Source organism: Apiospora aurea (assembly GCF_038362705.1).
Source record: "Apiospora aurea strain CBS 24483 chromosome Unknown utg000002l_segment0_segment0, whole genome shotgun sequence".
NCBI lineage: Eukaryota > Fungi > Ascomycota > Sordariomycetes > Amphisphaeriales > Apiosporaceae > Apiospora > Apiospora aurea.
Genome location: NW_027117389.1, coordinates 1922101 through 1944180, shown reverse-complemented (window position 1 = coordinate 1944180; position 22080 = coordinate 1922101). Strand labels below are relative to the sequence as shown.

At 52.9% G+C, this 22080-nt stretch overlaps 6 protein-coding genes across 6 annotated transcripts; 1 reads left to right on the top strand and 5 right to left on the bottom strand.

Annotated features, from left to right (window-relative positions):
* Window positions 1-241: 241 nt before the first annotated feature.
* On the bottom strand, window positions 242-2042 carry PG986_002998 (FAD/NAD(P)-binding protein; the record flags this gene model as incomplete). Its single annotated transcript, XM_066839220.1, has 2 exons — window positions 242-1950; window positions 2006-2042. 2 exons carry the CDS (start codon window positions 2040-2042, stop codon window positions 242-244), a joined length of 1746 nt encoding a protein of 581 aa, XP_066704284.1.
* A 1278-nt stretch (window positions 2043-3320) lies between these two features.
* On the bottom strand, window positions 3321-5248 carry PG986_002997 (uncharacterized protein; the record flags this gene model as incomplete). The annotated part of the gene is made up of 3 exons (XM_066839219.1): window positions 3321-4170; window positions 4222-5148; window positions 5226-5248. The coding sequence occupies 3 exons, from the start codon at window positions 5246-5248 to the stop codon at window positions 3321-3323; spliced, it is 1800 nt and encodes a 599-aa protein (XP_066704283.1).
* A 1413-nt stretch (window positions 5249-6661) lies between these two features.
* Window positions 6662-7543, top strand: PG986_002996 (uncharacterized protein; the record flags this gene model as incomplete). Its single annotated transcript, XM_066839218.1, has 2 exons — window positions 6662-6701; window positions 6771-7543. The coding sequence occupies 2 exons, from the start codon at window positions 6662-6664 to the stop codon at window positions 7541-7543; spliced, it is 813 nt and encodes a 270-aa protein (XP_066704282.1).
* Window positions 7544-8037: 494 nt separating this feature from the next.
* On the bottom strand, window positions 8038-9742 carry PG986_002995 (cryptochrome DASH; the record flags this gene model as incomplete). The annotated part of the gene is made up of 2 exons (XM_066839217.1): window positions 8038-8423; window positions 8491-9742. The coding sequence occupies 2 exons, from the start codon at window positions 9740-9742 to the stop codon at window positions 8038-8040; spliced, it is 1638 nt and encodes a 545-aa protein (XP_066704281.1).
* Window positions 9743-9877: 135 nt separating this feature from the next.
* PG986_002994 (DASH family cryptochrome) lies at window positions 9878-10387 on the bottom strand (the record flags this gene model as incomplete). The annotated part of the gene is made up of 1 exon (XM_066839216.1): window positions 9878-10387. The coding sequence occupies one exon, from the start codon at window positions 10385-10387 to the stop codon at window positions 9878-9880; it is 510 nt and encodes a 169-aa protein (XP_066704280.1).
* Window positions 10388-14802: 4415 nt separating this feature from the next.
* On the bottom strand, window positions 14803-18141 carry PG986_002993 (uncharacterized protein; the record flags this gene model as incomplete). Its single annotated transcript, XM_066839215.1, has 3 exons — window positions 14803-17617; window positions 17681-17989; window positions 18044-18141. 3 exons carry the CDS (start codon window positions 18139-18141, stop codon window positions 14803-14805), a joined length of 3222 nt encoding a protein of 1073 aa, XP_066704279.1.
* Between the last annotated feature and the right edge of the window lie 3939 nt (window positions 18142-22080).

The following is a 22080-nucleotide window of genomic DNA, read 5'->3' as shown; positions in this document are numbered from 1 at the left end:
GGCAAAGGCTTGATTATATGATGATTATATGACCGAAATGTGGCTATACCCGACACCCGACAACGCCAAAGCATCCCAAGCCCAGGAACAACATGAAATAACATGCATAATATCATAACCGGTAACAACACATCTCAGGAGAACGGGACGGCTTAAACAAGCCCGCCCACTGCCAAGGCCAGGAGCCTAGGGAGACTCTCCAGACCCTGCGTCTCGTTCTCTCGCCTCCCTCTACCTTCCTCTACCTCCTCAGCGCGATAAGAGGCGTCCAGCGATACAACGCCAGCGCGAACCACGCCGCAAACAACGCCACGAGCACCGCGGGCCAGAACAACGGCCTGCGCACCCGATCGAGCATCTTGGTGTTCCGGTTCTGCGACACCCCCAGGTCGACCAGCTGGTCCGGGTGCGTCTTCCAGCCCGGCACGAGCCCGCGGTCCGCAAGGATCTGCTCGGCCGTGATCTTGGCGCCCGCCAGCACGATGGGCACGCCCGTGCCCGGGTGCGTGCTCGCGCCCACAAAGTAGGCGTTCGCCAGCCCGACGGCCCGCGTCGACGGCCGGAACTTGAGCACGTTGAAGAAGGAGTGGCTCAGGCCCAGGATCGAGCCCTTGTCCAGGTTGAACTTGTCCTCCCACGTGAAGGGGTCGTTGATGATCTCGTGCCGGATCAGGCCCTGCAGAGGCGCGCACCCCGTCCGCGCCTCGATGGTCGACAGCACCGCGTTGCGCGCCCGCTCCACCAGCGCCGGCCAGTCCTGGTCCCGCAGCATGCCGTTCTCCGTCGTCGCGGATTTCGGGTGCCCCTTGGATTTCAGCAGGTGGCCCGTCGGCACGAGCGCGATGACGGCGTCGCGGCCGTCGGGTGCGGCCGTAGGGTCGATGCGGCTGGGCACGTTGATGTAGAAGCTGGGCTCGACGGGCAGGGACTGCTTGGTGAATATGTCGTCAAACGACTCGCGGAAGTCGTCCGCGAGGAAGATGTTGTGGGTCTGCAGCTCGGGGATCTTGCGGTCGAGGGACCAGTAGAACGAGATGGACGAGCAGGAGCCCGCGCGCTCGCGCAGGGAGGCGGCGAACTTCTTGGATGCCGTGGTCTGCGGGAACAGGTTGCTGTACGCATACACGAGGTCCGCGTTGACGACAACCACGTCCGCATCCAGGCGCTCGCCCGACGCCAGGCGCACGCCGTTGGCCGTCTGGCCGTCCGCCGTCGTCAGGACCTCGGACACGGCCGTGTTGAGGCGGAACTCGACCCCCAACCGCTCGGCCACGCGCGCGAGCGCCGCGAGCACGGAGTGGAAGCCGCCGCGCGGGTACCAGATGCCTTCGGCGAGCTCGGTGTACTGGAGCAGCGAATACGTGGCGGGGGCGTCAAAGGGGCTCATGCCCATGTACATGGTGGCGAACGTGAAGACGCGGCGCAGGCGCTCGGTCCAGAAGTACATGCTGGCGCGGTTCCAGATGCTATGCAACGGGTGCAGCTTGAGCCCCGTCCAGACGAAGGACGGGTTCGCGAGGTCCCACCAGCTCGTGAAGTTCTTGTGCAGCACGTCCGAGACGCTGAGCTCGTAGTGCTGGTGGGCCTCGCGCAGCCAGGCGAGGTAGCGCTCGAAGCCGTCCTTGCCCTCCCAGCGCTCGATCTGGTCCTTCATGCGAGCCAGGTCCGTCGACAGCTCGAAGTTCTCGCCGTCGGAGAACCAGACGTTGTAGTTAGTTGGGCAACGCAGCAGCTCGACCCCCTCGGCCTCGAGCGTAGTATCGAGGTCGTAGAAGGCCTCCCGGAACAGCTTCGGCAGGAGCAGCAGCGACGGGCCCTGGTCAAAGCGGTACCCGTCATGGTCAATCAGCGAGCAGCGTCCGCCGGTGAAGGAGTTCTTCTCCAGTACAGTCACGGCGAAGCCTGACTTGGCCAATCTTGCGGCCGTAGCAATGCCTCCAGCGCCAGCGCCTGTGGTCAAGAGTCAGTTGCTGCAGGCCATTAACAGGGAGGGAGTATTCATTACCGATGACTATGGCCTTCTTTTGGCCTGTTTTGGACATGATTGGGTTGGGTTTGGTGTATTGTGATTATTTGGAATTTATGAGACTGCGAAAGAGACACCCAGCTGTGCAGAGGCGCGTAGTGAGGTTCACAAGATAGTCGCCCAAAGTAACCATTTGTTGCTGTTAATAGAAGCAGTGAACTGGTGAAGCGAAGCGACCGAAGAACCCCTGAAATCGTGATTTGAAGCAATAGTAAGACAAACACAAGTTCTTAATGGGCTGTATGGACGGCCTTCCCGCAAGGAAAGTGACTAGTAGGCGGAAGGCTTTTTTTGAGTTTGGGGAGGCGATCAACTAGAGATCAATAGATGACTTACACGCACACCCGCGATTTCCCCGTTTGTGTGTGTATGTGTGCGCGTAGTAGATGTCGTTGCCGTTCTACCAGATTCCTCTTGGGCGTAAGAAGTGATTGGCTGGTATGTTGTATTAATAATAACTCCGAGTTATCTGACAGGTATGTACAAGCCAGTGGTTCTATCCTAGTATGACACTTCTAGACGGAACTGACTTCTGCTCGGCCGTCTGTCAAGCCCAGCCACCACCCAGCTTACGGGGCATATACATATCCACTAGTGACAGAATTGCATGTGAGACTCCTTGCACCGGTGCAGAAAGTCTTGAATCATCACCGGTCCTGTAGTAGTACCACGTAAGAAAACCAGTCTCCACCGCCCTAGGAAAACGAGTGCGAACCGCTCGCTTACGGCCCAACGAGACATGGACTGGTTGGAATTCCCGAACGCCGACTGCAAGTGGCAGAGTGGTATGAGGGGGATGTCGTGTGTTTTTGTTCATGAATCATCATTTCGAGCCAAGATCCAAGGGGAAATTGGACCCCAGCTGCCCGCGCGCAAAATGCAACCAGCCTATCCCTGCCCGCATATATCGACTTGTCCAGCACGGAACCAACAATGGAAAAGCCAGGCCAAAACTCAGATCTACATAGCCTTCTCCTGTGCGTTGCAATCTTAGCGGCTTGAGGCCATCTCAAAACACTTGCGGCCGTGATGTCGGAAGGCTGAAATGGTGGAAATGAAGACCAAATGAGCGGCCGCGTTCCCAGCTATTCCCGCAATCGCTACAAACCCCTTGCGCTCGTGGCCTCGTGAATGCGATATCGTTATAAGAGAGTTGCTATTTTAGGTAATCTATATTATATCTAAGAATAGGTGGGGGGGTGGGGGGGTGGGGGTGGCAGCCAAAACTCCATACGCCCTTGGTCATAAGTGCAGATAGGAAACGGGGGGTATCTTGACACCGAAAAGTACACAGCTATTGGGAGGCAAGCACCTTCCAGGCCACCATTATCCTCCTCGAACGCGGCACCGTCGCTCTCTTGGGATCCTTGGGTGACCACGCGCCCTTCTTTTCCCGCAGGACTCGTCCAATCTCCATATAGCTTTCCACCGCCACAATGAGAGGTCCGCGTACGTCTGCTGGCAACATGTTCATATTGGATCGGGACCTCGAATACTCCTTGAATGCAAGTTGAAGTAGCCTCTCGCGTAGCGTCTCAACAATGGCTTGCCTCGGTGCTTTGATAATGTCACGCGGCGTCACACCCTCCTCTTTCAGCCACGTTGTAGGGAGATAAACTCGGTCCATGTCGGCGTCTACTGCAATATCCCTGGCAATGTTGACATACTGCAGCGCGTGTCCCATGGTCCTGGCGGCAAGGGCAAGTATCTCTTGTTTGTCTTGAGAAAGCTTGGTTTCGTTGTGGTGGAAAGCAAGCCATAGACAGAGTTCGCCAACTGTACTCGCAACCCGGTGGGCGTATAATTCCAGGTCCGCCTCATTCTTGATAGGGTAGTCAGCCGGCATGTGGGGGCCATTCTCCTTATTCTGGTTGAAGGCAAGATCCATCCGGAAACCATCCAACAGCTCGTAAAACGGGTTGCTAGGCATCAGTTTGGTTGGAAGCAGCTCAAAAGCAGACTGTGTTGGCTTGGGAAAGTTGCTCCGGATGTACTCCCGCACTTTGGAATCCGAAGCTGAGATGGTCTTCTCCGTCGGGTAAACGAGGTCAAGGTAACCTGTCATCTTGTTGATCCACTCGAGTGCTTCCGCCCTGGTAGGCGAGTCGTCAACCAGGTCGTCCGCTACGCGACAGAACGAATACCTAATGTAATGTTAGCATGACTGCCTGGTAGGGATCGCGGTGTCTACCAACAGTAATATCAGATCAATGCGTAGTCGGCCAGGGAAAACTGCACTGGCGAGATAGAAGCTTCGGCTCTTGCGTTTCAGGGTGGCAACAGCTTCACGAATTCCACGGACACGTTGCAGATCGTACTGTTCCGGGCGGGTGAGGATACCCTTCAGAAGCAAACTTGGCGAAGGGGTCTCGGGCGCTTCGGGGAAGAGTCCCGGGAAGGTGTTGATCACAGCCATTCCGCGATCGAAGGCGACCAGGCCAAAGACGATCAAGGCATTTGTGACGAGGAAAAAGACGGCCTCTTCAATCTCAAGGCTACCAAAGAGACGAAAATTCAGCTTCGTCCCTGACTCGATCGACCAGGTCCCCCGGCCCAGTGCCAGCTCGTCCACAACCCAGAGATAGAGCGTAGGAATAACAATGGGGGCTGTGATGCAAAAGGTTGGCAGTCGAGCGATGAAGTATCCAGAGAAGGTCCACGTGAGAAGAGCAAATGGACAAGCCCAGACCAAAATAAGTCCCAGATACGTCCCTTCGCCGCTCTTAGCGACGAGGTACGCTCCTGTCGCGATACTGGCGCCTAAGAGGATTTGACCCAAAACTCGCACTGCTAGTACTGTTGGCGAAGAGTCGTGCCTGTTGGTCAGATATTGCGAATGCAGGACGGGCTTGTTCAACAGTATATAGAGCATGGATGTGATATATGTCTGAATCACGAAGAAGAACAGCTCTTCGGCGGGCACACCGAAGAGCCTCGGACCTATGATGGCCTCGGGAGGATACGTCCAGACTCCATGGCGAATGAGGTAGGAATCCCACGGCAGAGTTGCAGTGAAGGCGACGACGACAAGTGCTAATGTCTTGTACAAGTCCAGCCTGGTGAGCAGTGGCTTTTGGATGAGGGTGAGCACCACGGCCAATGGGATAGTGTACTTGAGGTGCCTACAGGGAGATGCCGTTAGTCGGGACGCACAAGGAAAGCAAATAAGGGCGCGGCAATGCGATGGACAACAACTTACACGAGCGCATAGTCGTACGCCATTATGGAAGACGCCTCTTTTTGGGGGGTTACTAGTAATACCAGGCCTGATAGATCACTGGTGGGCAACTTTGTCCCAAATCTCGAGGGAAAGACGGTTACGGCAATGCGTGCAGGACCAGGGGAAAGCTTTCAAAGTTGCGCAACTATAACCTTATATAAAGCGTGGTATGGGAGCCAAAGGGAATAAGCAAGGTGTTCCCCAGCGGCTGGGGGACAGCGTCCACCCAAGAAATTATTGGTATAGCGCGAGTTTCTTTTATCCACAGGGAGGTATCTGTAGCCAGGTACGACGGCACCGGCGGTAGTGTATGAAGTGTAGGCGCCAACGGAGTAGTGGGAGCCAAAGTTTAGGTAGACTTGGGGTGGGTGTATGTGTGTGGCTACTGGCCGGGGCGGGCTTCGATTCGTGAAGAGGGCATGAGGTAAGGAGAATCCGTCAAGCAAAGTGGGCGACGGACTGGCGCAAACAAATATGATTGTCACTCCCTTGGAACCCGGCAAGAGATGGCAAGCGCAATAGACCATGCCCATTTGTCTGGTGGGTGGTAATTGGCAGAGCATACCTTGCATCCAACACCGTCCATGTTGTCGAGAGCACTTGTCATTATGCAATAGCCGGGGCGGAATGGGCCAAAATTAATTGCCTTGCATATATCAATTACAACCTTTTGGGCAATCATAATAGTGAGGTCATAGATATCCGATAGTAAGCTTCTGTAAGACGGGCAGCCGCGACTGGCCCTTTTTATCCCTTCTAGTGTCACTTGCCAGATTCCCGAAAGACCGGGCTTGATCCTAGTTCCTTCGTTCGTTAGTGCTGGCAGCAATCGCCGAGGGTGATCTGGTTGTCGTCAATTGGATGGACGGGATTCTAGAAGCACGAAGCCAATCATCTGGGATGGATACTGATGATACTGATTGGAACTCTACGGCGACGCTTCCAAGGTTGCTTGAGCGAAGTACATCCAGCAATGCGAACTCGGAGTTGCTACTGTAAGAAACTGCCCGATTGCCATCAGGATCAGTGATTAGTGGACTGGCTGCCTATCAGATAGCGACTTTCTTTAGCGGGCTGTCTGTGAGCTTAGGGACCCGGACCTGCCCAAAGATCCGAGTCCAGCGGTCGGTGATGGACCCCACCACCACCATAACCCAGTAGACCTCAGGTACCCCATAGTACCTTACCCAGCCAGTAGTGGCAGCAGCCAGCATCGTGAAGTTTTGTTTGCCGATGCGCCTGAGACCTGCAGCCATGTTCCGACCTCGACATCCGACGAACCTACGCATCTGCCGGCCTTTCGCCCCCTCGCACTCGCTTCTAGCCCGAAATGCGATAACAACAGCCACACGTTGCTGCGCCCAACGGCTTCTGCAACAGCAACAGTCCCTGTCCCAGCCGAGGCTGAAGTCGCAATGGCAGCGCTCCTTCGCGACCACGCCCGCCCGCTTCGAGGTCCGCAACAATGAACCCGGCAAACCAAGCCCGATAGCAGTCGCCGCAGAGGCCCCCAAATACCTACAGCGCCCGAAGAACCACTGCCAGAAGAAGATGCGCAACAGCCCCCACCGCCGCCTCCCCGCCGCCGCCGCCGCGGCCTCATCTACGCCGTCGTCTTCGCCTGCTTCGGCGCCACCATCGGCTCGCTCTTCCGGCTCTCCATCTCCCCGCCCCCGCTCCCAGCACGGGGCACGCCCGAAGACCTGTACGTGACGTCGGGGATCCACGAGCGGGCCGCCAAGCTGCCCCTCGTGCAGCAGCTCTCCGCGGACCCGGCCTGGGAGTCCTGGGCGGCCTACGACGACCGCGGCGGCAGCAACAGCGAGAAGCGCAAGGGAAGCGTCACCGCGGGCGCCCTCTCCGGCTCCAAGGGCCTGGCCTACCAGCGCGTCTTCTGGAACGCGTCCACGGGCGAGCTGGTCAACGTCGTCTACTTTGGCGGCGGCACGGCCGGCTGGCCGGGCGTCGTGCACGGTGGCGCGCTCGCGACGGTCCTGGACGAGACGCTGGGCCGCTGCGCCATCCTGCGCTTCCCCAGCCGCACGGGCGTCACGGCCCGGCTCGAGCTCAACTACAAGAAGCCCACCGTGACTAACGCCTTTTACACGGTGCGGACGCGGCCCGTCGTCGAGGAGGGCGCCGAGGCCCTGAACAAGGACGGCAGCCGCAAGAGCGACCGCAAACTTTGGGTCCACGGCCACGTCGAGGCCGAGAACGGCAGGGTCTGCGTCGAAGCCCGCGCCCTCTTCGTCGTGCCCAAGGGTATCAACTTGGCGCCTCTGGAGACTCGGTGGTAGCTGCTGGTATGGGTTTACCTACGGCTTAGCAATTGTTATGCATGTACGCTGATTGTGAAGGAAGTAGTAACTCGTTGGACGGAACTGGTGGTTTGGTGGAGGCAGGCATCAAAATTTGGTGTATCAGTAATCATTCGGATCCGTACTGTAGAAGTGGATGGAAACCGCATCTGCTACGTTATGCTGTTACCGAGCTCTGTGTAGAACGACAAATCAATAGATGAAAAGAGACACAGTACTTCGTATGTGCGTATTTTTGAAATTGTTTTGTTTTTGCATAAACCTCATTCCGTCCCCAAAACACCACACGCCTGGCAGTATGCATCGCAAGTATGCCTATATGGTATGCTAAGTACAGTTGAATTTTGAGAACACACTTTCTCTTCTTGTCTTGGCCACCACTTTTGCCAGCGTCACCCGTTTGTTTGTTTGTTGATGGTTGATAGAGCGGATGAAGTATCTCATTTCGTTTTTCAAATTTCATTGGCCATAACTCATCGCATGGGAGTAAACCTGATACGGAAGGTATATTGCCACCTCATCAGGATGGTGGAGAAGAGGTGACTGCGGCGGAGATGTGACCTGATGATCGAGGAATGGTGATGATGACGGTGGCATGGGGTAAAAAGCAACGCTTGCGGCACTCTATACCGGACCTTGCGCGGGACCCCATGGCATCGGCCTTCCGGGCCCGGGAGGCGGCCCGTATTGGGCGTATGCATTTGGGTAGAACTGTGGTTGCCCACGGCCATTGCCTCGATATCCTCCACCACCCCTCGGGAACCCTCTGTTTGGAGGACCGCCATAGCCACCTCCTCTCCCACGGCCAGCTCCACCAGGACCTCCTCCTCGACCTCCCCGAAACCCTCCACCTCTTGGGCTGCGTGGGGGGTCAAATTGAGCAAAATGCCTCGGCTGGGGACCGTACTGGCTGCCATAACCATTACCATTAGGCGCGTTCGCCGCGTTCTCGGACGGATCAGCCACGGGCTGCCGGTCAGTCACAACTTGGGTATTGGTGGCACTACGAATACGGCCGTCCTTTCGGCGTCGGTCAAAGGGTCGTTTGACATGCTTGTTGGGCTTGCCGTCCACCGTAAAGTCGATCCTCTTGACGGGATATTCGGCCATGATGAGACCGGTCAGGTTGAAGCGGTCCCAATCCTCCTTGGGCGTCATGCAGCATTGGAACACGTGCTCGAGCCTCTCCAGCGCGCGCACTTCGGGGACCCAGCGCCGAACATAGGTGCCCTCCTTGTCATAGTCGAAGGCTTGCTTGACGGGGTTAAAGATTCTGGCCTCGCCTCTGGGATCGTTTCCAACTCCAGCCACGTACTGCCAGTTCGCCCAGTTCGAGGACACATCATAGTCGACAAGGAGCATTTCGTACCACTCGGCGCCATAGCGCCAGTCGATATTGAGGTGCTTCGCAATGAAGCTAGCCAGGTTCTGGCGGGCTCGGTTGGACGTATATCCAGTATGCAAAAGTTCGCGCTGGGTTGCGTCGATCAGGCCCATACCAGTGGTCCCGTCGAAGATACGCTGGAGAATCCGATCAACGTCTTCCGCCGCGTCCGATTCCGATGGCTCTTGGGTACCCTCTTTCTTAACGGGCGCTTTCCATTTATGGCTGTGATCTTCGCGAAAGCCGGATCGATAGAAGAGCTTTTTGCCAAACTTCTTGTGGCAAAGACACATATAGTCCCGCCACAGCAACTCGAACCGCACACCTTTCGATCCTTCGTTTTCACCTTTTCCGTATCCCTCGGCCTCAGCAAAGGTCTCATCCTTGCCGTCTTCATAATCAACCATTCGCCAGTGGACTTGTCTCCCAGTTATGCAACCTAGTGCCAGCCACGCTGAAAGTTTGGTGCTAAACTCGGTCCCCACCAGACCGTTACGGGATGTCTTATATCTATGGACAACACCGTGCTTTATGATATCATCGATGCGAACCAGCGCGTTCGTCTCTCCGCCAGAGAACGGATGGGCGGACTCCGCGTCCTCGGGAAACGGAGGAAGAACGTGTATGAAATCCCGGACCTTCTTCAGCATTGCTTCCCTGAACCCATCCAGATCAGTTGGAATCTCGAATGGTGCCGCTTGGGGCGCGATGGACGACGCAGGAGGGAAGTCTGGAAGCGAAGACTGTGGGGGTTTTGGAACCGCCTGTCTTGGTCTTTCTCGCAGCGGCTCCATGCTCTTCCGATACGTAGTGAAAACGTCCGGCAAATCCTGTGCATTCTCGAAGTTAAGGTCACGGCTGCTTTATGGTTAGCAACCATGCTGTCGCCTGCGGCCAGGTTGGAAAGGGGAACACGTGTCGGGGGTCGCTCACTCGTCGATGAAGTACTTCTCGTCCACCCAAGATTTGAACTCGATATTCTCACTCGCACAGCATGCCGAGACGGAATCTTCCTCCAGCTTCTCATCATATCCTTCCTGGGAAACCATCCACGTTGCCCCGACGTTTAGTCCTTCGGCCTTCAAACCGCCGACCAGACTCTTCAAGGTGTCGCTAAACTGGCCGACGCGGATAATAAGCCCGCTGCCCAGGGATTCAAATGAGTTCTTCAGGTCCCAAATCGACTCCGCAACGAACTTGGCCCTATGTGGTCCGCATCTCCAAAAGCCGCCCACGATACTCCTGGCTTCGGGAAAAGGCGAACTGGTTCCGTCGTTGATGAAACCGGACACCTCATACTGGTTGGGGGTGACTACACAGACGGGCAACAGATGTGTGAAGCCATGGCCCTCGGTCGTGGCGAGGTGATGTAGTATAGGGTTGTCCGAAACTCGCAGGTCCCGGCGAACCAAGTAGATGAGGACGTTGCTTTCCGACATCTCCCACCAACCTCAGCCTCGTAGGTGATGACGTCGAGTATATAATATGTGTAAGTAGTATTTTGACAGAGGCCGGGGAAACGGCTCCAACGGGACCAGCGAGGCCTAATCTGAGCTGATGCCACAGTCGCTCATGAGAATCTCATTAAAATCGGGAATCTCAGAAGCGGAGGCAAGAAGCCAGAGTGGCCCACCTTGTCGGTATATGGAGCAGCTGCGGATGAAGATGTACTAGTAGGCGACGTAGACAGACACTCGGGGCTGGTCTGGCTAATTTGGGTTCCGAATAGGCAGGCAGACAAACGAGTAGGCAGCGTAAAGGGGCCAGCTAATGGAACGATCGTATGGTCTCGGTACAGGTCTATGATGTTTGGAGGGGTAATGGAAAGCATAGGGGTTCCGGTCTGTTAGGCGAATAGACTTTGGGTCATGGTGAGACGCGCATACAATGGAAGCGATGATGATGATGATGATGATGATGATGAGGGCCCAGGACCAAGTCGTGTGTGTGTGCATGTACGTAGGTGCAGGGTCAGACAAGTCAGGGCAAGTCGGGGCAAGCCAGGCCTGGAAGGCGTATCAAAATCAGAACCAGAATACAGAGTCACACAACGGGCAAGCCCGCGGCCGGTCCTGCTAGCAGGGCGAGAGGTCATGGTTGGTCTTATTAACGTTTAGCTGCCCAGGGCTGCGGGATGGATGGAATGAACGGAATGGATGATGGTCTGGGAAAGCGTGAGATCTCGAGAAGATAGAATAACACGGCGATCGGATGGATGGCCCTTCGCTGGCGGCTTTGGTTGGATGTGGGGCTTCTGTTAGCCTGCAGGGTGGGCAGGCCGTGCTGCCCGTGCAGCGTGCTCCTTCCCACTAACCTAGGCGGGACCCAGGAGCTTTAGGGAGGCGCTAGCAGGAACCTGCAGGACCCTGAATTGCAAAGTTAAAGAAGTCCATGACATGCTGCATTTTCATTTTCTGCCCGGTGCACTTGCGGGACGGTTGGAGGGCTCAGCAGGAGAAGAGTTGTGCGGGTGCGGGTATCATAGTGGACTCCGCCTCACTTTCATCCAAATGGCTGATAATACCTGCCATGGAACCTACCTACATGTAGGTAGGTAACGGGGCTGGTCTTTGCCTCCCCACGACTGGCCGTGACGGCAGCTGTTTGCTTGTCGGGGTTGCATTGGTCAGTGATTCTGGCAGTCAGCTCGCGCGCATCGCATACTGCCAATACGAAACGGTACTGCTGTACGGACAGTAACGGACTACGGACTACGCACATGACTAATTCCAGGGTCCAAGCTCTAGCTCGGAGCTACGTCAACGGTCATGATCTGCGATCGCACAGAAACCGTCCAATCACTCCGATGCCGTGTCTCACAGCAACCTTTAGCGCTTCTCTTTTGGTCAAAGTGATAACCCCTGGTTTCCCGTCTTCTAAGTTCTGTCAGCAATACACAGTTGCTGCTACTACTACTACTACTACCGACAAGAAGACGAACGGCCCTTCGTCAGCGATCGACCCAAAGCAGAAGCAGAACGGGAAATGTTGCGAGCCGGACATGATTACTTACCCTTACCCCGCGACGTGCGTCTCGGCGTCCCCAGTTGTCGGGACCCTCGATCAACATGGCATATTGGCATTTCCCGCATCGCGAAGGACAAGAACTTCACCATCCGGTTCCCTCTCCCTCTGATGCACCCTCTTGCGCAATTCTCTAGTGTGTCTCGTGAACCGGCCTGCATGGACCAATCCAATCTTCCATCCCCACGTGCGCCTGCAATCTATCTGGATGCCGAGGCCACAGGCTACCTGGGCATGCAACTATACACCCATGCCCGAGATCGCTGTGAGATCCCTTAGCCTGCTGTATGTCGGTTAGATCTTGCGGCAGATCTGCTTAGAAAGGACCCATTCGTGGTGCCACAGCATCTGGCAATGCCAACGCATGTCCCATTAACCGAACCGAGATGTGGAATGCGGTTTCGGGTGAAAGCAAAATAAGACGCCATGTGGTGTTTGGGCTCGCTTGCCTCAACGGCCAATCCATTCCATACTTACACGTACTCACTCACAACTTCCAGGCGCCCCCAAATGCTGCGGTTCCCCATGAGTCTCGTACGGCTCAAGCTGATGCGGTTCGCATGAGCGGTGAGCGTCAGCTCAGTAATGACCACCACGTTTGCTGCAAAGCTCTACGCAATTTGTAACCTTTTCCTACTTTTCCCCCCTTGTCTCATATTTCTTTTTCGTTTACTCCCGAGTCCATGCGCCATGACGACCGTCGATGCAGATTTTTGTCAACGTCCGCGAGCTTTTCAAGGGCAATCTACTACACCCAGGGGTAACTCACGTTCAGCCTATTTTGGGCTATAAGCACCGCTCAAATCGCAAAGCTAGATCCTGCATACTTGCAAATGCCGCAATACTTCAATCATTGAACTGTGCGCTAACGCAGCCGCAAACGTATTCGTAGTAGACTTTCCTTCACTTTGGGCGTGACTCTGAGAAGACTTCGTCAGAAACCGCCGTCCCGTCAGCACCTGTGGCGGCGCCACACCGTACCTCCTCTGGATCTGCCGCAAGCGCCCGAGAAGGGAAGTGCTGTTCTGACGTGAGGGTATAGGCAAACAATTTCATGCAGCGACCAGGTCAGCCATGCGGCCCGCCCCCCAACAAGCATCTCCCCTCGAGCGCCTTCCTCGATAGAAAGGTCACAGGAAAGAAGTACGAATCGGCTCAACTCCTTTCGCTGGACAAGGCCCCCGGCCACGTTACCCCAGATTTCACCTCTGCAGCAGAGATGGCTTATGCGCATGCAGGCTTGACCAATCTCATGCGGGTGGTGGACAATTGAGCTTCCTGCGACCGGCAGGGCGAGCCGCTTTGCAAGATGCCGTATCACCAGAAACTATAGCCGGGCATATACCTCCCCTCCCCTATGACTATTGAACAACGGTGTGAAGGTGTGAAGCAGGATGCCACTATCAATGTTCATGTTGTGATGTGTCGCATGTTGGGCATCGTCATGTTTACATCAGTTGTCTTCGCTAGAGCAGCCGGCTCGTTGGTGAAGCAATCAAGGCAGCTCGTAATACCTTATGTGTTCATTCATAGAATCACGCCCAGAACTTTCTAAGCCATAGTCAGAGCCCCGGGGCAGAAAAGAGATCATTTGGTGTTGCTATTTGACTCGAAAAAGGTTCTGGCTTGGTTGGAAACTCAGTCCCCAGAAGCAGCAGCATAGAAATATACGAGCTACCCTTTTTTACCGTGTCGAGGTCAAATAGGTATGGGGGTAGCTTGCCTATTTCATGACACTTATATAGCCAAGACCATTGGTAAGCTGGCTAGCTACGAAACCAACCCCCTAGCAGACGGAACCGGAAACAAAAATGAGTAGCAGGTCTCACGGCTAGAACTTACGTCAGCGGCTGACATTAACCGAGCAAAAGTTGAGGCCCAGTGAGCCGGAACAACCCCCCTGGCGATGAGAGACTGGCAGAATTCTTGGTGTTCCACCCGCCCAGAGGTTCATTAGACCTCCTTCGTACCCCCAATACACAACACTAGATCAAGTCGCTACTGCTTACACTCTAAGGGTAGGATATTCTGGTAAGTCACATAAAGTAGGTTAGTGGTCATGCAAGAAGAATGGTGTATCATCAAGTGATTTCCATGCCAAGTTGCGTCGTATATTGCAATGATAGAAGGCTTAAGCACTAAGCCCGCTTTCGGCGATATAGTAGTAATACACAACGCGACACTGACAAGACATCGATTGTCTCGACGCCTGGGGGTTCATCCTGTCTCCCTGAACCTCCCCTCCTCTCCCTCATCCTGGAAGCGAACGCCCATAAGCTAGGTTCAACTTCTATAAGGCATTCCATCTTCTGATGAGAAGTATGGAGCTGTACGGTGTTCGTACCCAAGCCGTTCTCGGCCTAGCCAATAATAAAACGACAAAAGCCACCGAGGCCCCCCGACGGGATATTCCGTATGCGTATACTCCGGGTTCGCCTCATCCTCATTCAATGTACAAAGAAAAAATGTGAGAACAAAAGCAAAAAAACTTCATGACGGTATATCCTGGTATCACCAAACATGCTGTCACCGCAGCCAGACCGGTAGAACAAAAATCAATGGCAAGCCTGCCAAAACTCCCCAAAGGTTCAAATAGTGTCCTGAACCCAACCGCTGTAAGATAAAAAGAAATATCTCCAAGTGAGGAGTCGTGTTCTTGGAGAACAGAAGGGCCCAATGGGGCGCTGATGACCAACCAAAATCAAAAGGCTAAAAGATAACGCCATAAGATGCCAAAAAAAAATGCTGAAATACGATAAGATCGAAAGTTAAGGAGGGCTTGCTGGAATCAAGGGACGGCCCCAAAAGTGTTTCCATATACATATGTGAATCAGCCCCAGATGGGTGCATTCTTGTATGCTGGAGAGTTGTAGCTGTGAAGCACGCGGTATGGTGCTGGATGTTGATCGGCGCCCATGCTCCGGTTTCTGAAATGCCCTCGGGGTACGTACGGCGGGTAGCGACCCTGATTACCAAGTACTTGTGGCATAGGACGACCACTCCATGGGTCGGTGACATATTCTTGGCCATCCTTATGAAGCATGGATGGGTAAGGCCCATTGTCTCGAATCAAAATCTCCTCCGTTTCGGGAAGGACGGCATCCCCGTTCGCGCGGAACTGCTGGAGACTATAGCCATCATAGCTATACCTATGGTGAAGAGGCACTAATTTTGGTCGTGCTATCACACGCATTTGTGCATTGGTTTGACTGGTGAGAGAGTTGTGCCGGCTCTGGTCAACCGATGATGTCCCCGAGCATGTTCCGCTGTGATGTTCTGGCTGCACATCCCAATTGGGCCTTCGGAAGGACCCCGACTCGGTGTTGACAACCACGGAGAGTCTACGATTCAAATGTGGCATTGTCGGAGAGACTGGAGCGCACCCGCGGTAAGCTTCAGCTACTGGGGGATAGCCGTGGATGGCCTCACGACTGGGCTCTTGACTGACAACTGAAGGGTAGCTCTGAATCACTTCTCGGCTGGGTTTCCTGGAAAGGAGCTGTCTCATAGCTGCCGGGGGTGTGGACTGAGCTCTGGTCGGAGGCTTGACGAAGTCTCCGTTGTTCCGTGTCCGCATGCTCACCGGTGGAGGCGATCTGATCCTTTTGTTGGCAATTTCTGCTTGGCTCACTGGCGGCACTTCATTAGCAGCGACATTGGACGTGATATTGCTCGAGACTGAGTATCGCATGGAAAGGTCCTTCTCGATCTGTGCGTTCAAGGTACTCGATCTCTGACGGACGTGCGATTTGCGGAGGCCGCTTCTAGCCAAAGAAGACGTGGTGGCGGTTCTTAGTCTACCTCCCACGGCGGAGACCTGCTTGGGGGGCACAGCGGTAGCTTCTGGCTCGGGCGACATTGCCGTTGCCAACGGACTGGTGGACGAAGGTTGCTGAGGAGTCGTCATCGATTTACAGATAGGTACATGCTTGCGTACGGTTGGCTTCGTGGCAGATTGCAGTGCAGCGCTCGTAGCAGTACATTGGCCATCGTTCCTAGGTTTGCGTGTACTCGGTACAACCACCTCTCGATGTGAAGTGGGCGAATGGTCGAACTCGGCACTGCCAACGCTCATTATTGTGCCAAGAGTCTCCTTACTAGGCTCGGCTCTGAGATCCCACCTTTTCCTGGGAAGAGGCAGTGGGCCGACATGATCTGCGAAGCTGGCTTCGACAGCCTGCGAAGCGGTTGGCACATCAGTCTCTTCTGGTTGCGAAGGTGCTTGGGCTTCGTGAGGCTTGCGGCCACTGCTGAGGAAACGGTGCAGCTTGCCATTTCGGCGTGTGATACTACTGAGACTGCTTCTGGACATGATCGAGCTTGTTGGGCTTAGCGGCGACGGTTCAGGTGCTTGAAGAGCACTGATCTGGCTGTGAGGGTTGATGGCGGATGGTGCTGAGTTCTTGACTCTCTTCGAGAAGGCTGTGCGACCCCGAGACCACATATTGTGACGCCCAGGGGTGTCCTTTTGTTGTTCCTTCTCTTGGACAAGTGGAGGGGTACCCTCTCTCGAGGAAGATGAATCGACCAGATCTGGGCTAGCCGACATGGGCATTTGCAGAACCGCGCTTTCTTTGTGAGGCGTATCTGGTGGTGTATCGAGTGCAGATTTGCTAGCGAGTTCCGCCTTTTTCGCAGCGAGTGGCTTTGAGAACGAGCGCAATGAGACGTTGGAGCTATAGCCAGAATCGGCTTTTGACAAGGACTGTTGCGAGCACTCCGAGGTCGGGCTCGCAACAACGCCACTGTCGGATCGGCCAATATCCTTCGAATGCTTCGCCCCGGCTGCGAGTTTGGGACGGGGGTGAGACTTTGCGCTGGGGTCAACTCGCACGTCGAGAACCTCTGCTTTGGGGGAATCGGGCTGCTCCACCTCAAACAGATCGTCTTCAACCGCTGTGGTCTTGCTTGTGGTTTGCAATCCTTCGACATCCTCCATCTTCACCTCATCAAGCCGAATTGGGCTCACGCATATTTGCGGAAGATATCCGGGAGTTAGATGTGTTGCATGAAGAGTACCCTCTTCAATCTTTGATGGCTCTGCCCCTAATTCCGGGATCCGAGGCTGTTGGAAGTAGTCCTGGTCCTTTTTTATCCCTGAAGCCAGACTGGACTCGGCTTCTACGTGTGAAGATGGACTAGTCACAGGACTACCATTGGTGATTCGGAGGGTACCCAGCTTAAAAGCACCAGTTTGGGCATATTCATCATCAGACGGTGTTGCTGCGCGTGGGATTGACTCTGGCTGAACAGCAGAAGACGGACGCATCGCGAACATGCCTATCTCGAGGCCGTCAAAAGAATCGCGCCGGGATGGTGTAGACGGCATACTGTATCTATTTCTAGATTTACGCGGAACCGGGGGTGTTGGAGATGCGCGTGTGGCGAGACCCGGGGTAAGAAGCGAGCGCCGTCTCATCGGGGTGTACAGGGACATATCTGAACTGGCCCGTGGCACAGCAGCGGTCGAGGAGTATGCGGGATTGGCTTCTGAATGTGAATTTCTCCGGCTTCCTGTTGTCTGGGTATCCGACATCATTGAAAGGTCTTCAATGTAGATAGGAGTCTCCATTAGGTACGAAAGGCGTTTTGCTTCGTAAGAGGTGGGATCGTAGTTGAAAGAGCTGGCACCGGTAGTTGGCCACCTGGAGTAAAATTGTCAGCAAAAGATTGGAGAGTATAACACCTCAGTTGGGTTGGAAGCTCACCCTGCAGTTTGGGCGTAATGCCCACTACCGTCTACGACCATGGAATTTGCCCTGGTTGGCCGTGTACTTGGCACAGGCGAAGGCGAAGGCATCAAAGGGCCGACGCTGTTTGTCCTTCCGGGTCTCTTGGTGACACCTTTCGAAGATCGAGACCGGAATATGCTTTTGACAGACAGGGTTCGGGAGGCACCTTCTGGCCTGGCGGCAGGTTCCGTCTGATCGAAGTCACCAGCGTGGGGGAGAGGCGGCATTGGCGGCATTGGCACGGGGGAGGACGAGAGAGAAGCGCCATGAGGGACAGAACTAGTCCTGTAGGACAGTGAGCGTCGTTTGGATAAGTCTGCCGGGCGACTTGTGTTCGACAGTCCAGCTGTCGTTACGTTGGTCGTTCGGGGTTTGGACAGCTTGTGAGGAGCCATCCGGCCCCCCTCTGGGGACTCGCTGGAGGGGACATTTCCCATGCTTGGGTCGGAAGACTGGAAAAAGGCCTTTCTTCGTTATCGTTACTGTTGCACGACTGCACAGCTCCCATGCCACGAAATCCTCCGAGGTTCGACAAGTAGCCTATATCTTCAAATCCATGCCGCGCAACCGAGGTAGCAGCGCCCCAACCCAATAATTATGCTGAAGGTTTGAGTCGAGATAGTTTTGGATCTCGTAGGAGGCAAGGTCGGCGGTGCCACAGAGCAATTAGGTCACAACGTGAGAGAGAAGGTAAGGTAAGGACAAGGGCCAAGTATAGGGCGGGTTACAAACACACAGCAGGAACCTGCTGGGCTTTATTGTTGGTAGGCGTAGGTCATATTAGATCGAGACAGGGGCGTCTACGATGTAGGTTAGTAGAAGGAGAGAGAGAAGGAAAAACAAAGTCTAGAAGAGCAGCCGAAACAAAACAGATATATTCAAGTGGGCTAGGCAAGTACAAGTGTCAGGACCAGGCAAGGAAGTACTGTACAGTAGACGGTGGGTAAGTAGAGAGTCGGGTTTGAGAAGAAACCTGAATCGATTGCATTGGAAGTTACCACAGCAGCAGTTCGGATAAAGAACGAAGCCCAGAATGCGGATGCTGAATCGAGATCGTAGAGATTGGAACAAGAGTCGGATGCGACATGGACCAAGAAGTTGAGCATGCGGCCTTCTCACCTTGGAAAGAGGGGGTTTGATGCCGTACTAGCCGCCTGGCCGCCGTGTGTTTTTGTTACTTTGTTACCTGCCTTGGGACCTTGGGAAGTTGTCTGATCTCCCGACTGGAGTGCTCCCCCTGCAGCGAGGGCGAGGTACGGGCAGAAGTACAGACCTCAGACCTGGGTTCCGACCTGGGCAGACCTCAGACAGGCCAACGAGCGTGCAGGAGGATTGCACGACGATGGGTTTGGTTTAGAGGAGACCGCCTTGGGCTGTGGGGAAAGTCTGACACGGGGGTAGCCCTGGTCGGCAGCAACAGGGGGCCGGATTGGATCGACTGTCTTACTGTTCCCGCGCATCAGAAGATGGAACGCCTCGCTGGACCCAGAAAGCCTGCTTTTTGGGTGACAGCGACTGCTCGACAACACACACAGGACACATGCACATGCCCTCCCGCTCCTCCCATTGAACCAGAACGCGGCCGGCTCTGGGTCGTGTCGCCCAACTGCGAATGCAATCCCGTTGGCTCCTATAGCCCAGCAGCATCAGCCCATGGCGCTATATCCTGTAGCTGGCTTCTTATGGCCGGAATCCTCCAATTATTGTTCCAGCACGCCGGCGCATGAGCTACATCCAGCTAGTCCGCCTTGGGCAGAGCAATTCAAGCAGAAGTGCATTTCTCGTGGCTTATATCTTTGACGTGGGAGTCGTTTCAGACTTTGTTCTCTCTAGCTCTTGTTCTAACGAGTGGACATGGACTGGCTTGACAGATTCAGCTACAGCGACCAGACTAGCGGTCGCGCCGTCGGTGCTTTTTTTTTTTCTCTTCCTTCGTTTCCTCGCTACTAGTACAAGCCACTTGGCCGGGGAGCCTGCCTCTCCTCTCTCAAACTTTAGGTACATGTTTGCATGTAGTCATCTACATTCATTCCTCGTCGTCCATGAGTCGTACGCTGAGCTTCAGATTAAAGACAAGCTCGGTAATCTTACGAATGCTGTAGTTTACTGACTATCGATGTGTTTGGAATTCCGTATTATTTGCATATATTTCCTGCGCGGGGGCTAAACCAATCGCAGCACTACTCCGGGCAACGGAATACTACGGAGTGCTGCGAGCATCATCTCCGCGAACCTACCTCCTCTTTTCCACACGCACAAATACATGTATATACATGCACTGCATATGAAGCCAAGCAAGGAGGAGGTAATGCAGAATCCATAAATCCAGATTTAAGCGATGCAAGGACTTGCTTGGAGTCGTCTCAATTAGCTCTCGGCATATCAAGGTCGGATGGCTGGCGCGCCTCGTCAAACGGCAAGGTGAGCGGCCAGAGCAGTGGTGGCTGAACTAGCCAAGCATAACTAGAACTGTTCAAGGTTAAGGATCGTAGCACGTTGCATTCGCCTGCAGGAAGATCAATCTCGCGCGCGGGATAACTCCAAGTCTCCAACAGCAACCAACCTCCAACCTCGAAGCCCACACTAGCTCCTACTACATATAATCGCATCGTAACCGCATCCATCACTGATCGATTTGGTGTACATGCCGGACATACTGGCTGGAGTGTAATGAAGCCGCTATATCGCACCCGCGGAGAGTAGGCGATCCACCTGGTACTTCAAAGAAAAACGACTCGACTTTGGGGTCTAGAATAGTGAGACTATCGTAAACGTCATTCTCGGTTAATGCTGGACTGCCCGTGGTCTGATCTGGACGGTGCGACGGTCTTCGGTATGACCTCGCGCCTTTTGCACCTTCATGTGGCACCGACACAGGACAGCATACAGCTAGCGATATACGAATGCGTTTTGCGTAACGCAGTATGCGCATATTACAGTATGTGCATTTTACGTTTTTGCGTAGAAAATAGCGCTCAGGCCATTCTACATTAAACTAAAGAGGTTAATACGTTAATCTTAGAGGGGAGATGTTTTTTTTTAATTTTAGTATAGTTATAATATAAAACGCTTACTATTATATAAGTCTTTTTTAAAGGTTTTTATATTAATAATTTAAAGGTTATTAAATCTCGGCGAATATATACTTATACGTATATACGTTAATATACGTATATTAATATAAATAAAAGCTTTTATATTTATTTTTTTACTCGAAAATTTATTTTTAAAATAGTTTTTAATAAAGTTTATTATAAAAAAAGCTCGCTTAAAAAGTGTTTTTATTAAAAAAGTATTATAAAACCGAAAAGCTAAGGTAATTAAAAAACTATTAACGTGGTTTACCACTACGCGACGTATATCACTTAGCGACGCACCTTTTCTACTTCTCGATCTTTTTATATAAATTAATTTAATTATAACGCTTAAAATTAATTAAAACTACTCGTTATTCGATTCCTCGCTTAATTTTATATCTTTTTTATATGTTCACGTATTATAATTTGTTTCGCCGTAAATATTACAGCGCTTTTTACCGGTTACCCTCCGTTTCGACGAACCCTTATTTTTATTTTTATCGGGCGCTGAACGTTTCTTTTTTGCCTTTTCGTCTTATAGCTACTAAAATTCCTTAATAATAAAGGCTTTTTTAAACTAAACTCGCGATTTTTTAATTCTTCGGCGCTTAAAAAGTGCTAAATTAACCTCTTTTAATATATATATCTTATTACGTATAAAGGTTATTTTATAAGCTATTTTAGTTATACCCTTCGCTATTTAGTTTACCGCATTTAAAATCGGCGTCGGAGAGCTTCTTTAATAGGTAGACACCCTTTTTTTAATATAAATAAAGTGCTTAGTTATTTATTAGGGGTTAAACAGCGTTTAAGGGTCGTAGGTACTAGCCGTCCCTAAACGGGATAAGTTAAGTGTAAACGTTCGGAGACGCATATTTAGCTTACTAATTACTTTATTAGGGTTATAAGGTATTAAACTAAATGCGTTAAATTTAAATTTAATGTTAATTTCCGTAAAAATAGTAAAATACGCGGCTTTAAAAGTAATAAAGAATTCGAATTTAATAATATAGTTTATAAAAGCTTTAATAAATAGCTCGATTTTTTTCGAATAAGCACGTTTTAAAGGCGAATAAAGTATTATATCGAGAAGTTAAAGTAAATGCGATAAATAAGGAGGTATATTAATAATAATAATATCGTTATTCTAGTAATATACCTCGAATTCGGCCGAAATATAGCTCTCGTAGCCGTCGAGAATTAGGAGGCGGTAGCGACTTTTCGTTTGCGATTTAGTATATTTATCGAAGTGCTTAATTTAATTTAAGCTTGTTTCGTTATTAGTTTAACTATTAAAAT